Here is a 23,183-nt window from a genome sequence, read left to right as displayed (position 1 = left end):
CAAGCACGCGCCTTCTTGAGAAGGTCTGTCAATGGGGCTGCTCTCGCCGAGTAACCCTTGATAAAGCAGCGGTAGTAGTTGACAAGCCCAAGGAATGAGCGTAGCTCTGTCACCTTAGTGGGCGGCTTCCACTCTTGAATGGCCCTCACCTTTGCCTCATCCATCATCAGCTTGCCATCCTGTATCTTATGCCCTAGGAATAACACCTCCTCTTGGGCAAATGAGCATTTCTCCGTCTTCACATATAGGTCGTTCTCCTGTAGGACTTGGAAGACCGCCCTCAAGTGCTGCACGTGCTCTTCTAAAGTGGTGCTATACACAACAATATCATCCAAGTACACCACCACAAAGCGATCCAAGTAGGGATGGAAGAGCTTGTTCATCAAAGTACAGAGAGTAGCAGGTGCATTGGTGAGGCCAAACGGCATAACAAGAAACTCATAAGAGCCATACCTCGTTACACACGTAGTCTTAGGCTCATCCCCGTCCGCTATCCGCACCTGGTAGTACCCCGAGCGTAAGTCAAGCTTAGTGAAGTAGCGTGCTCCACCAAGCTGATCAAAGAGATCGGCAATGAGAGGAATGGGGTACTTATTTTTTATAGTCACCTTGTTGAGCGCCCGGTAGTCGATGCACATGCGCAAGGACCCATCCTTCTTCCTCTGGAACAACACCGGTGCACCATATGGGGCCTTTGATGGTCGAATATAGCCCGCATCTAACAGTTCCTTAAGTTGCCTCCGCAACTCCTCCAACTCTGGGGGTGCCATCCGGTAGGGCACCAAAGCAGGGGGTTTAGAACCCGGTTCCAGCTCAATCTTATGATCCACCTCCCTCCTAGGTGGAAGCTTCTTGGGCAGCTCCTTAGGCATCACGTCTATGTACTCGTCTAGCACGGCTCGTATCTCCTTAGGCACCTCTTCTTGTGGGGAAGGGACTAGCTCATCTTTGGGTGTCTCCAATAACGTAGCAAGGTAGCTAGTCTCTCCCTTCTTGAAGCCCTTCTTGAACTGCATAGCTGACAAAGCTTGGGCTTCCAACTTGGCGCCTCGCTCCACCGACACCATGCATGCTGTGTTGCCTTCCATAATACACATAGTGTTAGCAAAAGGAATGGGGAAGGCTCTCATCTTGTCTAAGAACTCCAACCTAAGGACTAGTTTGAAGTCGTCCATGGGTACCACCGATAGATCTATGTGGCCACCCCATTCGCCAATGCATGCTTGGACGCCGTGTGCCATGCCATGTATAGCCTTTGCCGCCGAGTTAACTGCCTTCATGGAGCCCCCTTCTTTGCTATACTTGAGGCCCAAACTCTTGGCCTCGTCAAGGCTCACAAAGTTGTGGGATGCACCCGTGTCCACCAAAGCACGTGTGGGTGTCCCATTGATGCTCGCCTCCATGAACATTAGCCTTTTAGCCGCCGCTTTAGGGACTTCAGTTTTAGCCTTGATGGCATTAAGGATTTGCAGTGAACCCATCTGCGCCTCCTCCTGTTGTTGCTCTTCATAGCGGCTCGTCATGGCATTGAGGGTCTTTCGCTTTGGGCAATCTCGTACCCAATGTGGTCCGTCACATATGAAGCAAGAACCCTTAGGCTTGGGTGCTCCTTCCTTGTTCTCCCTTCCCTCTTTGCCTCCATGGCCACCACCTGGCTTACGGGACCAATCCTTGTGGGGTGCAGCGCCCTTGTCTCCCCCACCTTTGCCGGCATACCTCCCCTTATCCTTGTCTTTGTCTTTTGGCTTGGACGAGGGTTCCTTCTTGGAGCTGAAATCAATAAAGGACTCCGCCTCTGCAATAGCTGTGGCAAGGTCTTGCACGTTGCGCCGCCTCAACTCCGTCTTAGCCCACAACTGCAATACATCCATTAAGAAGAAAAGAGAGTCCTTGTCGGATAGATCCGGGATCTCAAGAGTCAAGTTAGTGAATTCCTTCACATAGTCCCGAATCGACCCAACCTGTTTTAGCCTTTGGAGTCTGCCCCTAGCTTCATCCTCGGCATTCTCAGGATAGAAATGCTTCTTAATTTCCATAGTGAAATCAGCCCAAGTATCAATAGAGACCGTACCTTTGCCTATGTCACCATACTTTTTCCTCTACCAAAGCATGGCATGGTCGGTAAGGTAGTGGGTCGCCGTGCGTATCTTGATGGTCTCATCGGTCATGCCCGTAGCCTCAAAGTATTGTTCCATGCTGAAGAGGAAGTTCTCCAACTCCCTCGCTACCCGGTTCCCACCATAGCACTTAGGCTTGGAAATATCAACCCGGGGTGCTACTACCCCCGTAATAGCTGTGCCGGACGCCACCGCCCGTTTGCACAATGTCCAGTTCGCTCGCATTTCCTCCATTTGCTCGCGGAAAGTGCCAAGCTCCTGATCAACATAACCACGTAGGGTGGCAAACTCCCCCAACATAAGTTCTCGAAGTGCTTGGAGCTCCTGCCGAAAGTCACCACTTAGGGCATTGAGTGACCCTTTGACAGCGTTTTGGACCTCAGCATCCTCCGACTCCAGCCCATCCATGCGCTGGTGAGCATCCTCAAGCTGCTCCAACACGTTGGCTATGGACCCCTCCATGTTTGCCATACGTGCCTCTAAGCCCGCCATAATGTCCTTCGACCTAGCCCTCGTCCTCACTCCGCCTGGAGGGGGATTTGTTTCCCTTCCACGTAGAGTCTCCTCTTGGGTGCCAGTCACGTCTGATAGCTCCGCCATAACTTCCTCCACACAAGGTGTGACTCCTCACGACCTTAGCTCTGATACCAACTGTCACGGACTTAAACCTTTTCAAGCTCCCGTGCGGCCTTAGACACTTTCAAGACCCCTTGAAGCGCTAAGTCAGCCTACCCGAGTGTGCTAGCTTAGTGAAGACTAAGGCTAGACAAGTGTTTTGCTTACTTGGGTGTGTAGGAAGAGGTTAGGCAAATGAGCAAGAGAGTTTGGGAATATATAGAACTTGTATTACTTGAGAGGAGAGATTACAACTTGGTTGCTTGGTGAAGAGCAAATGAACTCCCACCTCCTATTTATAGGCCTTTGGCCTTACAAGAACATTCTAGATGTGTACAAATGTGTGGCCTAGATTTAGTATCTAGAATCCTCCAGAAATATCTACACAATTCTAGAACTATCTACTATGTACAAGACAAGTCTGGAGAATTCTAGAGAATTTTATACAACTCTAGACAAGTCTAGAAAAGGCTAGACAACTCCACACTAATCTAGAGAATTCCGGAAAGTTCCATACTTGTGTAGAGAAGTCTAGAAAGCTCCAGTCCATGCAGGCTCCATGTCATCGCCTGCTGGGCGTCTGCGTGGCGCCTGCGTGGCATAGCCTCTTAGTAGCGGGGTGTGACATTGGGCTAGATATGGGATTGGCTCCATATCAATAAACCCTCACACTGAACAGAAGGTTGGCGGTTTGCTGTAATATGTTCAGGTGACATACCGCGATGGTATGAAGTAGGATGGATAGCTTGGGCTAGATATGTGATTGGCTCCATATCGGTAAATCCTTACACTGAACAGAAGGTTGGCGGTTTGCTGTAATATGTTCAGGTGACATACCGCGATGGTATGAAGAAGGACGGATAGTGAGGTGTGCATTTAGATCCCATGCAGTTTGCACATCTCATGAAATACAGTAAAACCACTATATTTGCTTGAATTCTAGATGGAATCAGTTTTGAGACCATGGAACTGTTTAGACTAATATATTACTTGTCTGCGCATTCATGATCCACTATTGAGGAAATTTATGGAGGAGAGTGTTCTAAAGTTTCAATCCATCAATTTCGATAATTGTGTTTTCTAAATAAAAATGAATTGCCACTCGACTTTTATAAAGTGTGTTGCAATCCATAGTGTCATTTTATAAAACTTAAAGTGCATGGACCAAGTGGGAGATTGTTGGAATTTATATATATATATATATATTTAAATAATAAAAATTATTTTATGGTCCTATGCACTACGCTTTCTAAAATAGGATTGCAATGTGATTATTGATATTTGATAGATTGGGTTGTACTTTCCAATTTGGTGATCTAATTGGGAGTATAGTTTTATACCATTGGATTATGGTTTTCCAACTTATTTGGTGTGATTTAATTATAACCATTAATATATAAGTTTCCATGATAAGAAGGGAAACTTAGGTATGTTTGTTTGTAGAGAAGCTGTCCCCCCAGCACTTTATTTTCAGATCTCTCAAAGGGCGATAAAGAATTCTCAAAAGTATATGTGCATTAATTATCAATTATGTACGAGTCTAAATTACTCTTTAATTAATAATACTCCAGTGTCTTCTTCTAACTAGCCTCCCTAAGATCAGCTTCAGCTTCTGTTAATTTGGCTGTAGCAGCAAGTAACTCAACAGATGGCATCTCAGGGCCAATCGTCCTGCAAGACTCATCATTATCTGCTTCTGCTTCTGTCCAATGCTTTCTCTTCCCCTCTCGCCCACGCTTTCTTTCCTTTTCCTTTCTCTCTCTTCTCTTCCTCCCTCTCTTCTCTTCTCTCTCTCCTCAAACTTCCATCGCTCCGGTGGTGCCTAACCAAGTTAGCAGTTGCAGAGAGAGGGGGCAAGCGTGAGAGTTGAGAGACAGCGGGCCAACGGGTGAAGCTTGCGAACGGCGCGCGAACCCGAACTGGAACAACGGGCGATGGAAACTGAAAGATACGAGTTTGATATTTTGAACAATTTGAAATGATATGCCGATATGGGTTTTGAAATTTTGATTCTTGCAGACCGATAGATAAACGGAAATATATGGGTTTTGAACTTTTGATTCTTGTATATTTTGTAGTTTGTAGTTGCATAGAGAGGGAGGGAGGGCAAGTTCAGTGTCGAGAACGAGATACTCGGTTTCAATACAAGGATTCAAACAGGGAAAAAAACTTTAGATTTCCTTTTTTAGAAAAGGAAATCTAAAGGGTGAAAGAGGAGTAGAAACTTATTTTTAATATATATATATATATATATATATATAATAAAGTCTTTTCTGTTTTTTTAGAGAGAACTTTTGGTACATGAATTATAATATGAACCCCCTAATAGTATAGGAATCTAATTAGAAAGACATTTTTTTTATTATTCTTTTTTTAATTATTTTTAATTATTCTATTTTTTTAGAGGAAACTTTGGTATAGGAATTATAATATGAATCCCGATTTGGTATAGGAATTCTTTTATTATTATTTTATTTATGGTATGAATCTCAAATTGTATAAAAAAACTCAATAAGAAAGTCAATTTTTTTATTATTTTATTTATCAATTAATGATTTAAAATATTTGATATCCCTTGTACCGTAATAATAATATAATAATAATATAGATAATAATATTTTTAAAAAAAAAAATTAGTAACTTATATTTTAATAATGGTCAGTATTTGTATAAATCATGATTATTTTGGGACAGAGGATACTCCTACTTATTTTGGGATTTAATTTTAATTAATTATTTATAGATAATGATGATTTGGAGCGTCCACACATACACCGACTCACAAGTCCTATATATATAACTACTATGTGCATAATACTTAAGAAAGAAGAAAGAAGTCAATGAAAGCGCGTTGAAGAAGTTACGAAGCTCCTGTGGTGATCGCTTCTCCGGTGATCGTTGTCGGCGGAAAAATCCTCCGATTACGGTAAGACCTTTCACTACATGTGATTTTCGGCAGCAAATCATTGTCGAAGAAGAGAGAGAAAGACAACAGCAAACGATTGTTTTGTTCCTTCGTATCACTATTCATCTCTCATATTCATGCTTCTTTTTTCGATCAATTCTGCTATATAACTATCATATATGTATTTCCTTATATCATGATCAATTAAATTTGTGGTTGTGTATGCATATTCTGGAGTTTTAGATTGTGTCCCAAATCTAGGGTTTTTTCCCTTTTATAAAGAAAAAAAAATTGAATTGTGGGTTCTAGGATAGGGTTTATACGCTGTCCGATTAGGTTTGACTTAGGGTCAAATTCAATTCTGTATCTTTGTTTTTGGGTTTAATTGGTTGCTCAAGAAGAGTTGTTGGTTGATAATCATTATGGCAGCAGGAAGATGCGATATTCCAAGGAATAGAGATTTTCACTGCTCTAGAAAAGAAATTCATCACGATAGAAAAGATTACCGTGACTTAGAATTGAGTAGAAGTCGTGGTCGGCATGGTGGGCATAAAATTGAGTATGGTTCTTATACAAGCAGGAGTAGTTTGCGTGGCCGGACTGATGGTGGTCTTAGGCAAGGCAGAGGATATGTTGGTAGGATGGGAGATCGAGATGGGGGTGAATTATCGTGCTCAGGCAGGTCCAGTGATGCCCATTCTTTTCAGTCCGGGTTTGGGAATAATGACCTTTCAAAGTTTGAAGATGGAAGGCTGATGCATTTGGAGAAGAAGAGAAAGTTTTCGCCTATTGTGTGGGACAGGGATGGTAAGGAAGTAAGAATTGTTTCGAAGAACAGAATTGTACCAACAAGTGCTCCCCTTCATTCCCCACCATCGTTGGTGAGTTCTCTTGAGAAGGTGCAAAATGTTCCTTCAGATGGGGATGTTACTATGTATCCTGTCACTGCTACTCAGCTTCTTTGCTTGCAGATTTCCCCAGTTAAGCCTGCCGTGGCAATTGGATCAGTGGGTGGATCTCAGTCTGTGGCAGATTCGCCTAATTTGTTGCATCCAGAGCAGAGTAAGAACAATGATCTGGAACCAGGGCTCACGGAAGAGGAAGAGTACCTCAAGGCACGGAACATCTCAGCATCACGGTGGGCATACGACGAAAATTCCCCTGGGGATATATGTTCCAATAACGAGGAAGACATGCCTTCTAGGAGGGAAGTAGTTCATCATGTGAATTCATTAAAAACAGTATCAGCCAGGGACATGTCTAGTCCTGAGAGTGGGGAGTTTTGGAGGGAAGGCTCTGATGGCAGCAGTGAAAAATCATCCCAGTCTGGAGGAGGTCACTTTTTGGGGCCTGCCAATGGAGATGAATTTACTGAGAATGATCTGAACGATCATGATTTTATGGAAGTTGATGGGAAGCATGATGAAGCTGCTGGGGTTAAGGACTCAGACTCTGAGGATGATAGTTCTTCCTGTAGGATCCAAGGGCATGCAGTTCCTAATAATCGAAGCATAAACATGCTTCAAGGTTGTAGAAGCTTGTTTGAGTACGAGAAACTTAACAAAATAAATGAAGGCACTTATGGTATCGTGTATAGAGCTAAGGATAAGAAGACTGGGGACATTGTGGCATTAAAGAAGGTAAAGATGGGGGTGGAAGGAAATGGCGGGTTTCCTTTGTCAGCTTTGAGGGAAATTAACATTCTTTCGTCTTTCCAGCACCCATCAATTGTAAATGTTCAAGAAGTTGTTATGGGTGACCTTGACAATGTTTTTATGGTTTTGGAGTACATGGACCATGATCTCAAGGAGCTGATGCAGGTGATGAAGCAGCCTTTTAGTCAGAGTGAAGTTAAATGCCTGATGCTACAGCTATTAGAGGGTGTCAAGCATCTTCATGATAATTGGGTCATCCACAGGGATTTGAAGACAGCAAATCTTCTTGTGAATAACAGGGGTGAGTTGAAAATCTGTGACTTTGGAATGGCTCGACGATATGGGAGCCCTTTGAGACCGTATACTCCTTTGGTTGTCACCCTCTGGTACAGGTTGGTTGCAAACTTATCCTCACTTGCAGAAGGCTAATCGCTTATATCTTCCTTAATTTCCAGTACTTTTTAAAATACTATTGTTGTTGCTGCTGCTGTTGTGTTGTTGTTTTTACCTTTATTATTGTTGTTGTTATGGTTATTGTTGTTGTTTTTGTGGTTTTCTTTTTATTTTCTGATAACTAGTATTTTGAAGTAGTGACACCATTTTTTGTTGGTTAGGCTTCAATATGCTTGAGCTAAACACATTTTAGGCTCTTCTTGTTAGTTCAGTACTCTTTGTATCAAACAATTGAGTATGAGCCTTGTAGGCAATGGTATTGTTTAAATTTAACGAAATCCTTTTACTTTGTCGTTTATACTGAATTGGGTGCTGTGAGTTTTCATTATAATCTTTCTAATGTACAAAAGTAGCATTGTGTTGCTCATAGTTTTAGCTATGGGTATGACCAACTACTTTGTCCTCTTTCAATCACACAGATTTGATGATCAAAGCTATCATTGCTGCCTCAGCCTAGGCCTTATCTGCACTCTCTCGCTTATCCATTTTTTGACACAGTTTGTTGTTGGCTATGGTAAAATTTTCAACATATGCTAGAACGATCATCTTTATTATCAATAAACGTTATTACCAATTATTCATAGGTTTTGTTGTTGGCATTAATAGTCTTGTGTAATGTATTACCAATCTGATATAAGTGCTTTTCTTCTTCTTCTTTTTGGTAAGTAGGTATAAGTGCTTTTCTTAATTCAATATATATATATTTTTTATTTTATTGTTGGGATTGATATAAATTATTTTAGTGAACTCAGGAATTTGTGTGATGTTTACTTTGCAGGGCACCCGAAGTACTTCTTGGAACAAAAGAATATTCAACTGCTATTGACATGTGGTCAGTGGGTTGTATAATGGCTGAACTCTTAGCCAAGGAACCACTATTCAATGGGAAAACTGAATTGGATCAGCTTGACAAGGTAACTATATATTGTTTACCATTATTGCAGATCCTTTTTATATTTTACAGTTAGCCTTTTCATTGATGCTTTTATTTACTTGAAATAATTGCAGATTTTCAGAATTCTTGGCGTACCAAATGAGACTGTTTGGCCAGGGTTCTCCGAACTGCCAGGTGCCAAAGCCAATTTTGTTAAGCAACAGTAAGTAGAATTTTAATGCATTTTCAATCTTTCACTAAGACTTTTCTTTGCTCTCTTGGTCTCTAATTGCTGTGTTTCTCTCAGGTATAATCTGTTGCGTAAGAGATTTCCTGCCGTAAGTTTCACGGGATCTCCAGTTCTCTCGGATCTGGGACTTGATTTGTTGAACAAGCTTCTAACTTATGACCCTGAGAAGGTAAATTTCACTTCGTACAAAGGTCCGACTTAGAAACTTTTTATTACCTTGTGTAAGATTCAATGGTGCTATAGTTATAACAGATTTTTATTGCCTATGCAGCGAATAACAGCAGAAGCTGCTCTAGGGCACGGCTGGTTCCATGAGGTCCCTCTTCCCAAATCTAGAGAATTTATGCCTACATTTCCTCCTCAGCATATTGCGGACAGGTATCTTAACCCGAGAATACAGAGTCACAGAACCTGGAAATAAATTCACACTCAATTCATTCAAGCTCCATTGACTGAGTTCAAAATTTTGTTAATCTGAGCATTGGGTATTCTATGTAGAAGAGTGAAGAGTCGAGATGAGCAACCCAGGAAGTAACTAAAGCAAGTTCTATTTGGCTTTGAGTGGGTGGTGGATAAGTGGAATACGCTGGTGCTTGTTGGCCTTTGGTATGTGTAATTGCTCTCACTTTTATGTATTTTTTGACAGATTATGTATAAAGCCAAAAGTGAGGGAATAAAAAAAGTTTTTCTAAATGATGCCTCTTTTAGATACTGTTTTCTATACTTCAATATAGTAATTGAAGTGTAAAGGTTATTGACTAGTATTGTGTTGGTATATAATTCATAGCTTTCTGTCGATCCAAAGGAGTTAGAAAAGCAAAAAAGAATAAAAATATAATTTTAAAACGCAGCATACCGGTATATCTATCTATATATATATATATATATTCTGCTTCTTCTTCTTCTAAGCAGGCTAAATCCTATAAAATTCTTTGAACCATTAAAAATTTGACAATGGATAGCATAGAAGAGGAGTTTAGTCTTAAAAATGAAGATATTAATAGTTGATGGATCGATTATGAAAAATAAAAGTTGCCAGAATGGCTTCTAATTATGGAATAGAAAGTACAGTGTATAGTAATTAGGTCGAACAACAAAAGGATTTGTGGGTAAATTTCTCCACTCTCTCTTGAAGTTGACTTAATTACTATCGGTTTATAGGCTTTTTTGGAGTAATTTTATCTTTTGTGTTTATTTAACGCTGAAAATACCCTTTTGTTCAGCCTCATTTTTCTTTTCCATTTATAATCTCTCTTCCCTAGATACCGGCACCTTGGTTAAGAAACTTCACCTAATTTTAGCTGGAATTTACCCTACAAAATAAAAAAGTTAGCAGAGAAAGAAATATTTCATAGAAAGCATTGTTCCACTTCATTCTAAAATGGAGAATGATATTTTAGCCGATAAGTTAGACCTAAAACATTAGCGAAGGCTTATCTACCTAGTACCTTTATATATGTTTCAAATGGGATCTATGTTCATCACTTAAAACATATTGAAGGGATAAAAGCCGTTCAGTTAGTGTTTTAGGTCTAACTTATCGGTTAGAGTAGCATTATTCTTCTAAAGTAGTTATAATATTGGGACAAGTGCAGAAAACACTTTTAAAGAATACTCTGCGTAGCACTTTTATTCCTTATTTGAAAAAATGTGTAAAAAATACCCTTAATCTTTTCACATTGTGCAAAAATACCCCTCAATATAAAATCAGACATAAATTAGTGTTGTAATACCCGTTTTGCCCTTATACTCTTCCGAAAATACCCAAGGGGGTATATATGCCTACCAATCTCATAGTATAAGGGTATTATGTGCACATTACCTTATTTTTATTTTTATTTTTATTTTTAAAACTTTTTTCTCTATATATATCTCTAAATTTTTTTTTTTCAAAACTTTGAAATTTTGTAGAACAAGGATTTGAATATTTTTAGATTTCAGTTTACTGTTTTCTATATATATATATTTTTTTCGTACCAACACTTTAAAAAAAAAATGAAAAAGAAATAAAATTCCAATATTAGTGTGCACTGGTTTTTGGAATTTGGAACAGATTTGTTTTATTTAGCTTGCACTTCATTTTCATTTTTTATTTTCGTTTTTTATCTTTACTTTTCTTTTATGCTTTTTTTATTTTTATTTTTATTTTTTATTTTTATCTGTACTTGTCCATTACTGGTGACCTCCAATTGTTTCATTTTTGGTTATTTTACAAAATTATTTATTTTTAGATATTTAATAAAATAGTTAAGTAAGAGTAATTTAGTTCACTTAGAGTTTAAATTTGTCAGAGGGACCTATTGGGTATTGGCACCAAATAGAAATTTTAGGGGTGTCTTTTTATGCGTGAGGTATGATATGCATTGTAAGCATATTTTAAGGGTGTTTTCTGTACTTGACCCTATAATATTACTAACAAAAGAGCATCAGAAGTCGGCATTGGACATTGGTAATAACATTGGATAATGGATTGTTCTCAGAAAAGTGATTTATGATCTTGTTTTTTGGCTCCTAATTTTAATCACTTAGCTCTGCAACTGTGAATGCTACTATATATGTCAGGCCTGTCATTGCATTTAACTTTTTCCTCATATTTAAGGGCTCCTAGTTTTGAGGTAGGTAGCTGCTAGTGGTTTTATACCCTACATACAATGCCCCGTTATGCTCTTGAACCACACTGATTCACACATTGTTATATTGTGGCCAAGCATTGATCCTTAACCCTTCAGGCAAAGTAGGCCGCGCAGGCTGTTGATTTACAACTTGCACTGCCACCCAAAAACTCTCCCGATCCGCCCCTCCTAATTTTATTCGGATTTCCAGTAAGGTTTACGAAAATCTCAGCCGTATTAGCTTTCAAACCTGCAAGCCAGAACTTCTGAATTCTTTTGGCTATGTACTCTGAGATGAGCACAAATGTGCTATATACACTAACTGCTGGTCCTCCTGCCCCGGCAAGCCCTCTTAGCAACACCGCGACTTGTTTAGTCCTCGGATCATATGAAGCCCTCTTAGCAACACCGTGACTTGTTTAGTCCTCGGATCATATTTCAATTAACTTCCGGTTGAGTCACCTCTTAAATTTGGCTCGAGTGACATTTCTGCACATATAGATTTTACTAGTTCAAGTACCTTATTGATCCCACTCATTTGTGTACGATTATTTCTTGGATTTGAGATAAGTACCTTAGCTCGAATGTTTCACTAGCATCTGAGAAATAAACGATCACGGTCCGTTGGTCAACATCCACACCATCGGCGAATTTGAAAGGCACGCCTTCTGCCCCGGTAGCAAGCTCCTTTAGGTCCTACCACCAGGAGTCCGAAATAAGGCATCAACAATGTAGAGCTCACCTGATATAGTGTAGAAGCCAAAGGCCATCTGACAATTGTTTGTTCCTGAAACGGAGTTAAAAAGGAAATAAACAGGTAGAATGGTCCAAATGCATAGCATTTATGTGATGCCTAGTATCGATTTAAAAAAAATAAAAATAAAAAGGGATAAAGAGTTTAAGTTTTTAGAGTAGGTGGTTGTTAATATCAATATTCGTTATTGCGTGTGAAAGAAAGCTTATATGGATGATATTTTTTCCGTGTTAAAATCACTCTATATAGCGCAGTAAAGGAAAAATTTACAAAACCTACATAGGGTCCTCTGCCTTTCACGTCGAAGGATGCAGATTCAGGACGAGGATAGATTATTTTAGGACGAAGATAGATTATTGATCCATTCACCATATAAAAAGGAGTTTCCAAGGACTTCCTGAAAATCGTTTTCAATAATTCATAAAATTGAAAACTGTTTTCAGAATACTATAATGGCCAAAGTAGAAAAACCTACTTGGTTGAAAGAATTAAAAAGGGTTTGTTCTCAGAGAATTGTATTTTATAATTATCTGAAAACAGTATTGTTTTATAAGTTCTGGAAAACTGTTTTTTTATGGTTCTCCTTTTCTGATTTATGAGTTTTTGAAAACTGTTATTTGAGTGACAAACCAAACAGTAAAATAAAAAGTTTTTTGAAAATAGTTTTATGTTTTCTGAGTTCTTCAAAACTGCCTTTTGAGTGACATCAAACATTAAAATAAAAAGTTATCTGAAAATAGTTTTATGTTTTATGAGTTTTTGAAAATAGCTTTTTGAGTGACAAACCAAATAGTAAAATAAAAAGTTATCCGAAAATTCTGCTTGGATTGCTACTCTCAAAACAGTTTTCTGGTTTGAGAGTTACAATAATTCAAAAAAAAAGTGTTTTGTGGGTTTTTGAAAAATTGTTCTCACTTTGGTGAAAACACGAAGAACCCTCTCACTCACTTAAATGTCGTTTTCGTCTCTCTCGTTTATAAGTCATCCTTATCTTTTATCTCCTCTTTCTCTCAGTCGTACACCACTCCCCCTCCCTCTCTCTTCTGTTTTGCAAATCTCCTCAATAAGTTTCTTCGGATCGCAGATCGGGTTCCTTTATGCTTGTTCTTGTTGATCGATCGAACTAAAAACAAATATTAGTATGTGCGCTTGAGGTATGAGAAGAAATATAATCAAAGATTGCAGTGAACAACAGAGAATTAAAAGAAAAAGGATAGTGGATCGTATAAGATTGACGTTCTTATTTCCGATTCATTCCAAACTGATGCCTTTGCCCACCATGTTTTATCTCTAACTCTTACAGACGCAATCTCTCTCTAAAATATTCGTACAAAAATAAGAAAAATCAACGCTTGAAGAAGAGATCTCTTCGGTCTTCTTTCTCTGTATATAACTCCTTTCTCTTTCCATATATAAAAAAAGATTCTATGATAATTTTCCATCTTCCTCTAAAATAGATTTAAAGTCATATTCCCAATAAATTCCCAATTCAGTTGTCCAGAAACATCTTTATTTTAATTTTATTTTTTATTTACAAGAAACATCTTTATTTATTGTGTGAAAAAAAAAAAAAAAAAAAAAAAAACCCCTTGTAATTAATATTTGTCCAAGTGGACTATTGGTTTAATGCTGTAATATTATAGGTTCTCATGTTTAAACTTTATTCCATCATATTTTGTAAAGAATTATATTTAATATTATAACTTTATTTAACTCTTTTTTTTTTTTTCTTTTTTTTCCTTTTTTTAATAGTTATGACATAATCAGCTAAGATTTAAAATATATGGATGTATATAGCATACAAACTAGTGCAAAATTCAATGGTGTGAAATATGAGACACAATAACAAATTTTTTTTAAAAAAAATTCTTCTAAATTCATAAAACTATTTTTTAGACAACCAAATAGTTTTTTGAATTTTTGTTCTCTGAAAATTGTTTTGTAATTTTACCAACCAAGTAGATTTTTAAACTGAAAAAAATGAAAATTGTTCTTTGTTTTCATTCTCTAAAAATTGTTCTTCAAAACAATTTTGAGAGAACAAAACCAAGTAAGTTTTTTTAAATTGAGTTTTCAGAAAACAATTTTGAAATTATTAATAAAGTAAATTTTTGTACAATTTTTTATATTTTCAGTTCTCAAAAAATAGAAAATTATTATCACAAAACCGAGCCATCCGTCTTCCCAAATATTTTCTATCATCTTCCATTTTGCTGATTTTCTATCATCTTCCATCTGGTTACTTTCATATCCACTAAAGTAAACTAACTATATATAATAAATCAATGGATTCCTTTTCTTCTATAATTAATAATTTTGGTTTATGTAACACTATAATGGACACATATGTATCATCTTCATAAGTGTTAAATTCTTCCTAGTATTTTTTATGAGGCAACTTTTGTGGAACTATAACAAACAGATATATACTTTTCAGTGACAAATGATTGGAGTTTGTTTAATCCCCAACATAGCCCACCTGCGGGATAGCTCAGTTGGTCTGGGTTTGTTCCCTAATGATTATCAGTTCGAGTCTCCGCAGGGCCACTGGAGGCTTATCCAGTAGTTAACTTCATGTCTTTGTGGGATTAGTCGAGGTGTGCGCAAGCTGCCCGGACACCCACGATTATCAAAAAAAAAAAAAGTAGTTAGTCTAAAATGGTGCCAATTGGGGTTGGTTTTCTCATGCATACAAACCCCTAATAAGTCACAGGTTATGTACATGTTCTGCATTCATCAGTATCGTTCAAATTAATTAATCTATCGTAAGACAAGAACAATACAATTATTGCATTTGTTATCTTTTGCAAGGAACAGAATTATAAACAATGATTCACAAAGAGCTTGGTACAATAAAAAATCAAAAAGAAAAAGGGTAGAGCAGAATGGAAATAGATCTTATAATTGGAAAAAAAATTGGTATAGCAGAAAATTGAAAAGATACCCGATAACAAAATGGTAGAATGGAATGGAAATAGATAACAAAAAAAAATCTAAAAAATACTCGGAGGAAAAAACGTAGAGTGGAATGGAAATAGAGAACAAATTTTTTTTTTTTAAAAATATACATTTTGGCCCATGCAGGTCTCGAACCTGCGACCTTCGCGTTATTAGCACGACGCTCTAACCAACTGAGCTAATAGGCCACATGCTTCGGTGGTTCGTATTTAAATTATTTAAATTAAAACAACAACGAAACAGGCTAGAGCAATCAGGTGATGGATTAATGCCAATATTTTAAGCATCCACAATATCAAAGGCTATCCGTGTCTCTCAGTCGTTGGATTATTTATTAGATTACTGTTGAATTCTTGTAATTGGGAAAAAGTTTGGTACAACAAAAAATCGAAAAGAAACTCAAGAAGAAAAAGGTAGAGTGGAATGGAAATAGATAACAAAAAAAATGGGGAAAAGCTTGGTACAACGAAAAATCGAAAAGAAACTTGAGAAAAAAAAAAAAAAAATAGAGCGGAATGGAAATAAAGAATAATAAAATTAATTTTTTTTGGCCCATGCAGGTTTCAAATCTCGACCTTCGAGTTATTAGCATGACGCTTTAACCAACTGAGCCACATGGTCAAGCAATTATATTTTAATCATTTAACTTAAAACAACAATGAAAAAAGCAATGACAAATTGTTCACAAGAATGGTGATGGGATCAATGCCAATATTTTAAGCCACCCACAGTTTCAAAGACTAACCCATACCTATTCAGGGTCTTACGTGAATTTCACCACCACATTCAATGGTTAAGGGAATTAGGGATGCGTTACTCTCGGGTATTCTAAATTTTTTTCTAGGGCATTGTGGGAGTTGACTCGTGGCTCGCAACTAAGTTAGCCCAGCATATCTCCCTAGCTTTGTACAATAATCTGTAGTTAAATTGTTGTATCAAAAGTTCTTGCTATATGAAATGCCTAAATATTGAGTGTTTGTTTGGATAGTTGATACCAAACAACTAGCCTGGCCAAACCACATTAGGTTATGATCCTTTTTTATATTAAATCAAGCTTGATTGAGTTACGAATTAATGGAGTGTGTGTTCTCGTCTCACTTCATTTTAATCTGTGTTTGATAATAATATAAAAATGGAATTTTCTAATTCAAAAATACATCCTATATAGTTATTTATGCAAAATTGATAACTGTGTCCATAGGATTGAAAACATAGATTTTACTTTTTATTGATTCGTCAATAATTTCTAATAATAGGGTAGTTTTATCTTATTATTTTAAAGTTGTATTAGGACTCTTTATTTTTACTTTAAACAGTAGAGGAATAATCGATGTAAGAGGTCCAGCACCTCACAAATCAACCCCGTCAATTCGATTCATTCTTTTCAAATCTTAGTTCTTTGATTCCTTAGAATAGTTCAGCTTTGAATTAGTTAATTATTCTAGTTCTAATTAACAGGTTTTTTTTTATTAATTGTTAGTTATTATTTGAAGTCCTATTTTTCATCAAGGCAAATGGAACCCAGCTGAGAGTTTATGTTTTCTCTCACACATCGTTTGTTCATCATTTTTCACAAAAAAGACTGAGTTTGACCAAATCTTTACGGTTTGAACCAAACCCATTGGTTCTGATACGCTTGTGTTGGCCAATTTCTGAATCGACAGGCTTAACCGATTTAAGGGCCAATTTCTGAATCGGCAGCCTAAGCCGATTTAAGGAGTTCCAACATTTTATAAAGAAAAGTAGCATAGGACATTTTAGAATTAAAATTCGAAAAAATTTAATTCAAAATAAAGCTCACCAATTATATGCTGTCAAACATAAGTTATTACTCAAACAAGCCAGATGCTCTTGAACTTCACTAATTAAATAACCATAGCCATAATTGATTGATCCTTTATCCTATTTGTACTACGGTATGGTATGGGACCATGTAATCTAGATTAATTACAAATTGTAACATAATTAAAAAATTGAATAAAGTTGACACATTTAATTATGTGATACTTTGTGATTGGTCAAGACTACATAGTTTTGGATCATATAATATGAGTTTTAAATCTAGTTAACTTGTTTAGAATGGATTTGATTCAATTTTTTCATTTTGAACACATAATGCTCTTGAGCTGGGTCACCTATCAGGATCAAGATGGAAAAAATTATTATATGGTCCCGGGCTAATCAATAGTTAACACGCAAGCAAATTTTTCCTGCCCAAGTTGGTGGGCAGGAACCAAGTAGTGTTCTTTTTTTTAAAATGACTTGTTTTTTAAATTTCAATAAACCAGTTACCCATCTGATAGTTACCAAACTATTCGAAGCAACTTCAATGACATCTTTCAAATTTGGCTCTCCAAATTTTCCACGTTAGCATTTTCTAAGATTCATGTCAGCATTTTCAAAAGTCACCAGGGGATAGATAAATAAATAAAGGCAGAAAAACCGATTTTTGGCTATTTTCTGACCCAAACAGGCCCTTAACACAATGCCAATTGGGTCGTCGGATTAGACGGACCCATTCCCCGACCCAATTACTGGACCCACAAAATGGCAACTGCATTGGAGCAAATTGGGTCGCTAGAGTTGGATTGGGCTCACGGAAACTGGGTTACGCGAGCCCCATTGGAGTTGGCCTCAGGTCATCATACGTGACAAGTTTGTGTCTTTCCGTCATCACAATACATACGGATAGGGCATTTGACAATAATATTAGGTTGTGTTTGGATTATTGGAATTAGAATTTGTGAAATTGAAGAAAATTTTAGTTGAATTTTCTGAGTTGATTTTCTCCAATTCTATTAATTCCAATTCCAAAACTCCAATTTCATACCCGCCAAAGTTAGCATTTTCAATGTAATTCGACCACACAAAAAATATATATATATATATATATACACACACACATATACATCAATTGCATTTATCAATCACTGAAAATACTTCAGATAAAAAAGAACCACAATTGCAAGCAACAAAATGTGTAAATCTATTACATGAATATTGCAAACGCAGAATACATGTTCTCACTTTCTTCTTCACAAGCATAAAAGATCTCGACTGATTACAACAATCCAACTCGAAAGAGACTCGTTGAAACACTGGATGTTCCTATGATTCTATTAATGATCTTGCATGGAGAAATAAACTTGGTAGTTTAAACTACCAAAATGAAGAACAATAAGGATACAAAAACCAACCAGAAAATGCAAAAAAATTAACTTCAAAGTCCTTTGGTGGGACGAACAAAACCGAAGGCCACCAACATTTCTCGGTCCACTAGCGAAATGATCTGGAATGTCGGAAGCTCGAGTAATTGATTGGTTGGTATTAAATCAAACTGTCATATGATTCTTTCCTACTAGCAACATCACAATAAAAATGGCTGCCACTTCTACTTGTAGATATCATATGAAAATATGGATATCCATGAATCGGGATCCTAATGCAAATAGAATACAAATTGTCCAATAGACAAATCGCCAAAATGTGGAGACTAACTGGTAGATTACCAAAGAGAAGAAAAACCCAAGCAAACGTTGGGGCTGCTTACAAAACGAGGTGGAGGCAAGCTGCTGCTGTGGACAAACCTCCGGACGGTTTTTTGTAGATGTCATTTGGTAGTGATAGTTATAGTCTTCCCGAGGACAAAAAAGACCAGAGAGAGCTCAATGAAGAAGATCGTGTTAACAAGCATCCGATCAATGGTCCACCCAAAGACACTGAACCCTCCAAGGTTGGACTGCACATAGGAAACTGCAAAACCAAGTAAACCTGAGTATGCTTTACATGTAAATACAAAACTATAAGTCAATTTTAACCACATCGATAACATGAACAATTGTCCAACCAAGAACTATATAAGAATACATGATGTTAAGGCATTTAACAGCACACATATGATCACGGGGCAGGGCGAAAGGCAAAAATTCATCAAGAAATAAAAAAAGGGAAAATTACACTCCCTGTGATTCATCCTAATTAATGGACTCTGAGAGCTGCTGAATGCATCCATTGAATTATCGATAAAGCTACTCATGGTACACCGAAGATGTCGGAAAGATGTAAAGGGATTTGTACAAGAATTGGAAAATGAACAAGCTGATGATATGGATTTAAAGCAACATTGTAAAACAGAATTTTGCACCTAACCCTAAACAGTTTCTAAGCTGAGTTTTACCTATATCCGTTGTCAAGAGTGTTCATGCTTGTGCTTGTCTTACTAGAAGAAATGGTAGTTGAACACTTCCTAACTAGGACCTTAATTTGAGATTCAATAAAATTCTATTATAGCTGATGAATTATCAGCATGTTATAAGAAACCTTATGTTAGCCTCAAAGCCTTTGCTCTTTCATATAAAACAGAAATTATATAACATTTTCTATGTGGAAAAAAAAAAAAAAAAAAGGGTAAATAAATAAGACCTTAGGTTTAAACCACTTCATATCGAGAATGATCTCTTTATTTTGAACAGCAATAAGAAGAAATCTTAGAAGAAAACAGGAAATCAATGCAAAATTTTGTTGATTATAATGCAGACGTACCAAAGGCTTGTCTCTTGTGGTACGAAGACGCATGAGAAGCCAACTGGGTATTTGTGGGCATGGGCACATAATCAACCGATTCCAAATCACTTTCTGAGTAGCTTATTGGTAATGCGCATGTTGGATAGGCAGGTTCCAAGTTTCCACCATTAGTTGGAGTTCCCATCTGAGAAGCATCATTAGAAAAGGATGTGACAAAAGCATGCCATCTGCTAGCAACTGATCCGACACCTTGAGCTCTATGTGAAATCTTTGCAGCCGCATGCAGACAAAGAATTATTCCAACAACTTCAACAATTGAGCAGACCTGCCATCATTGATATCAAGTCAAACCCTAGGTAATCAACTCTATAAAATTTTAGGAGTAAAATACTGGGAAAAAGAAAAATATGGATTTTAATACGCTCCTAATGAATCTGTTGTTTCAAAATGATATGCCATTTCTCCACACAAACTAAAACCGAAAGAACAATACTAAGTGCCAAAAGAATCTGAAAATTGGATGGTTGCAGTAACCATTCTTACTTGAATGATATAACGAGTAAGAGGTTCCTAGATTGGACTATTGTTTGGTAGGTCAGACCTTGCTACAGGGAGGGCCTCTCAAATAATAGTTATACTTTGCTACAGAAGATCATCTGCCAAGGGTTAATAACTGCCAAGGAGGATTTTGATAATTTAATAAGAAGTCACAATATAATAAGCTTAAAGGTAATAGTGGAATGCAGACAAGGAAAACTTTTAAAAAGTGAATTCCATAGATGAAGTTTACAAAACCATTCTTGCCAATGGTACCAGCCTATCTGGTTATCAGCCCATTACCGTCTGTCAAAAGTTCTTCATGGCTCATGAAGAGACCACTTATGAATCAACACAAACACACAAATAGACACAAGATAAGTGCAACAAGATAAGTGCAACATATATTCCACACTTACAACGAAATCACCAGCGTTGATGATGTTGAGGATTCCAACATTTCCGGTTGTCTGCAATAGAGAAATAAACTGACTAGCTGTTACAACCAAGAACTCCAGAAGAAGAAATATTCGGAATCTGTGGCTTATTTTAGACAAGTAATGTGTTAGACGAGTGTGCTCTTCGATGTAAACTGAAACATCCAAATCCCTCTCTAATAGCTTCCCATAGTTTTCAAAGTGTATCGCTTGCATATTACAAGCCAAATTGAACAGAGCAGTTCCTGATAGATAGATTATAATCGAATAAGTCCATGATACGAGTAAAGCCAACACAAGAATGACGGAATGCCACCACAAATCATGACGCAAGTAGATAACACGGACGACCTCACGGGCAGTCTTCAATAGAAAGCACGGTAGGATCCACACAATCAGCACCCGGAAAAAACCCTAAACAACATAAGTAAAATTAATTACTTTTATGTATATATATCAATTATATGATTAAGCCCATATGGAGTTTGCTCAACAAAATTTTTGAGTATAACAGCTGCAACAGCCAACTTATTCATGCTGCAAACTCATAAAGAGCTGTCATCATTATAGAAACTCAACAAGCTTCATAAATCATCAGCTCCTATTTTCGTAAGATATGCAAAAACACCCAATCAGATACTGTTTTACCCGATATGACAATTGAATTCCAAAATTCATATGGGGTATTCAAGTGTTCCTTTTTTGGCAGGCTAGAAAGTGGTGTATGTCCCTCTGTTTGGATCAAAACATTATTTTCTATAAAAAAAATTTCCCTATGATTTTCAGTGGTAGTTTACGGATTTCATCTATTGGCTTGCTTCATCATACAATATTATCAATAAATTAATCCTCATTCATTCTTCGGCACTAATTTCTAAGGGAAAAAGAACAACCTTTTACTAAGAAGAACGCAGATCTTCAATTTTACTTGCCAAAAAATAAAATAAATTAATTTCAAATAAATTAATTGGAAGTTCCCTGAATGCTTCAGAAAGCATATTTTACTTTGATTTAGCTCAAACTATGCAAGAAAATAGTACTCAAACACTAAGCATACAATCTGTTTAATAAAACAGTGTAATTTGTAAAGTGCTTTTTTGGAAGTACTTAAACTAGCTATCAGCACAGAAATGCAAGGAATTTTTGCTTTTGAAAGCAAAAATAGTAAATTAGTTACCAAAAACAGAATTGAAAGAGTAGCGACTAGTGATAATTGCTCACATTGATCTTCTTGATGTACTCGTCGCGAAACTGGATCGTGTGACCGTGATACCGATCCACGAAGAGGGTGTTCCTCAAGCCGTACTTGCGAAGATTGTGCGAAATGCAGAGAAGCGAAATCGCAGCGAGAATCAATTGGGAGGTCAGAATCTCGAGCTCGAACACCCTGATCTGATACTTCTCGCAGTTAGAGCAGTAGGAGAACCGGATGGCGATCACCGGCAGGGCGACGCCGATGACGGCGTAGGCGAGCCACGAGAGAATGGTGCTCACCGGAGAGTACTGGCAGAAGCCGAAGAATCGGAGGAACGATTCCAATCTGTGCAAGGACTTGTCGAGTTGAGTGTCCGCTTCGTCGATCAGGGCGACTCGAATCGACGTTGAGTCCTCCGTTCTTCGTGCTTGAGGCGCGGCCATGGTTTTAGAGAGAGAAAGTTGTAGAGAGAGAGGGAAAAAGTTCAGAGCCTCCCCTGTTTATGGCTCAACAACAGGACACAGACTGAGTTTTAGAGAGAGAAACTAATAAAAAAATGAGGCCATGGTTCTAGAGAGAGAAAGTTCTAGAGAGAGAATAAAAAGTATGGAGCTCTCACTATAAGGCAACAGAAAGTGATTGGAAGATAGAGACAGTGAGTTGCGAATGAGAGTTTAAGAGCGAGTCTAATCTCTGGTTATATATAGTAGAAAACAAAGTAGAGAGAGAGAGGGGAAGAGATTGCTGGGACGAGAGAGCTTTACAAAAGTTAGTAAAGTTTGGGGTACAATAGGGTTTAAAGAGAGGAAAGATTTTACGGTGCGTTTGGACATCGAGAAAATGAAGGGAATAAAAAATTATTTTTCATTACAGGCTGATATGAAATTTTCGACCCACCTAAAAGTAAGTTATTTTAATTACTTTTCTTTTTAATATGTTTTTAATAAGAGAACCATGTGCCGTGTATTAATCGGTCAATTCGATCCGATTGAATTATCAATTTTACCATGATATATTCTTTAAGATGTATTAGTTAATAATTATTTAATAGTCTCTAAAAATATATTAATTAATGAATTAAAATTTTATTTATTACGTTATGATTAAAAATAAAAATATTGAACTATTTGAGAAAGAGAAGTGATAGGTCTTTCAATTCATTATTTTTATGAATTCGGCCCATTATTTCACGAATTAGTGGCGAATTCAAAATTTCCCAATATGTTGGTACCGAATCAAATTAGGCATTCGGACTAATGACGGTATTATAACATATATTATAACATAATTGTAAAAA

The 23,183-nt window shown here is 37.1% G+C and overlaps 2 protein-coding genes and 1 non-coding gene across 8 annotated transcripts; 1 reads left to right on the top strand and 2 right to left on the bottom strand.

Annotated features, from left to right (window-relative positions):
• The first annotated feature begins 5,558 nt into the window (after positions 1-5,558).
• LOC132282915 (cyclin-dependent kinase G-2-like) lies at positions 5,559-9,562 on the top strand. 6 transcript variants are annotated; one of them, XM_059784746.1, is made up of 6 exons: positions 5,559-5,658; positions 6,070-7,684; positions 8,524-8,659; positions 8,754-8,842; positions 8,927-9,038; positions 9,141-9,562. In XM_059784746.1, exons 2-6 carry the CDS (start codon positions 6,279-6,281, stop codon positions 9,288-9,290), a joined length of 1,893 nt encoding a protein of 630 aa, XP_059640729.1. In that variant the 5' UTR covers positions 5,559-5,658; positions 6,070-6,278; the 3' UTR covers positions 9,291-9,562. The 6 variants fall into 6 exon arrangements, 5 of the variants coding, with proteins under 5 accessions (XP_059640729.1, XP_059640728.1, XP_059640727.1 ...); XM_059784745.1 differs by having other exon boundaries at positions 6,067-7,684; XM_059784744.1 differs by having other exon boundaries at positions 5,559-7,684; positions 9,141-9,247; positions 9,371-9,562.
• Positions 9,563-15,307: 5,745 nt separating this feature from the next.
• TRNAI-AAU (transfer RNA isoleucine (anticodon AAU)) lies at positions 15,308-15,381 on the bottom strand. Its single transcript has one exon. It is a non-coding gene; the product is annotated as a tRNA-Ile (tRNA).
• Positions 15,382-18,133: 2,752 nt separating this feature from the next.
• Positions 18,134-22,650, bottom strand: LOC132285229 (uncharacterized). The gene is made up of 4 exons (XM_059787398.1): positions 21,913-22,650; positions 20,674-21,105; positions 19,736-20,042; positions 18,134-18,946 (listed from the first exon to the last, which is right to left on the bottom strand). The coding sequence occupies exons 1-4, from the start codon at positions 22,327-22,329 to the stop codon at positions 18,804-18,806; spliced, it is 1,299 nt and encodes a 432-aa protein (XP_059643381.1). The 5' UTR covers positions 22,330-22,650; the 3' UTR covers positions 18,134-18,803.
• Positions 22,651-23,183: the final 533 nt, after the last annotated feature.

Source organism: Cornus florida, unplaced genomic scaffold (genome assembly GCF_030987335.1).
Source record: "Cornus florida cultivar Cherokee Brave unplaced genomic scaffold, ASM3098733v1 CherokeeBrave_3.0.0_Hap2_Chr11, whole genome shotgun sequence".
Lineage (NCBI taxonomy): Eukaryota > Viridiplantae > Streptophyta > Magnoliopsida > Cornales > Cornaceae > Cornus > Cornus florida.
Note: the sequence above shows the minus strand (reverse complement) of the source record. Positions and strands in the feature narration are given on the sequence as shown.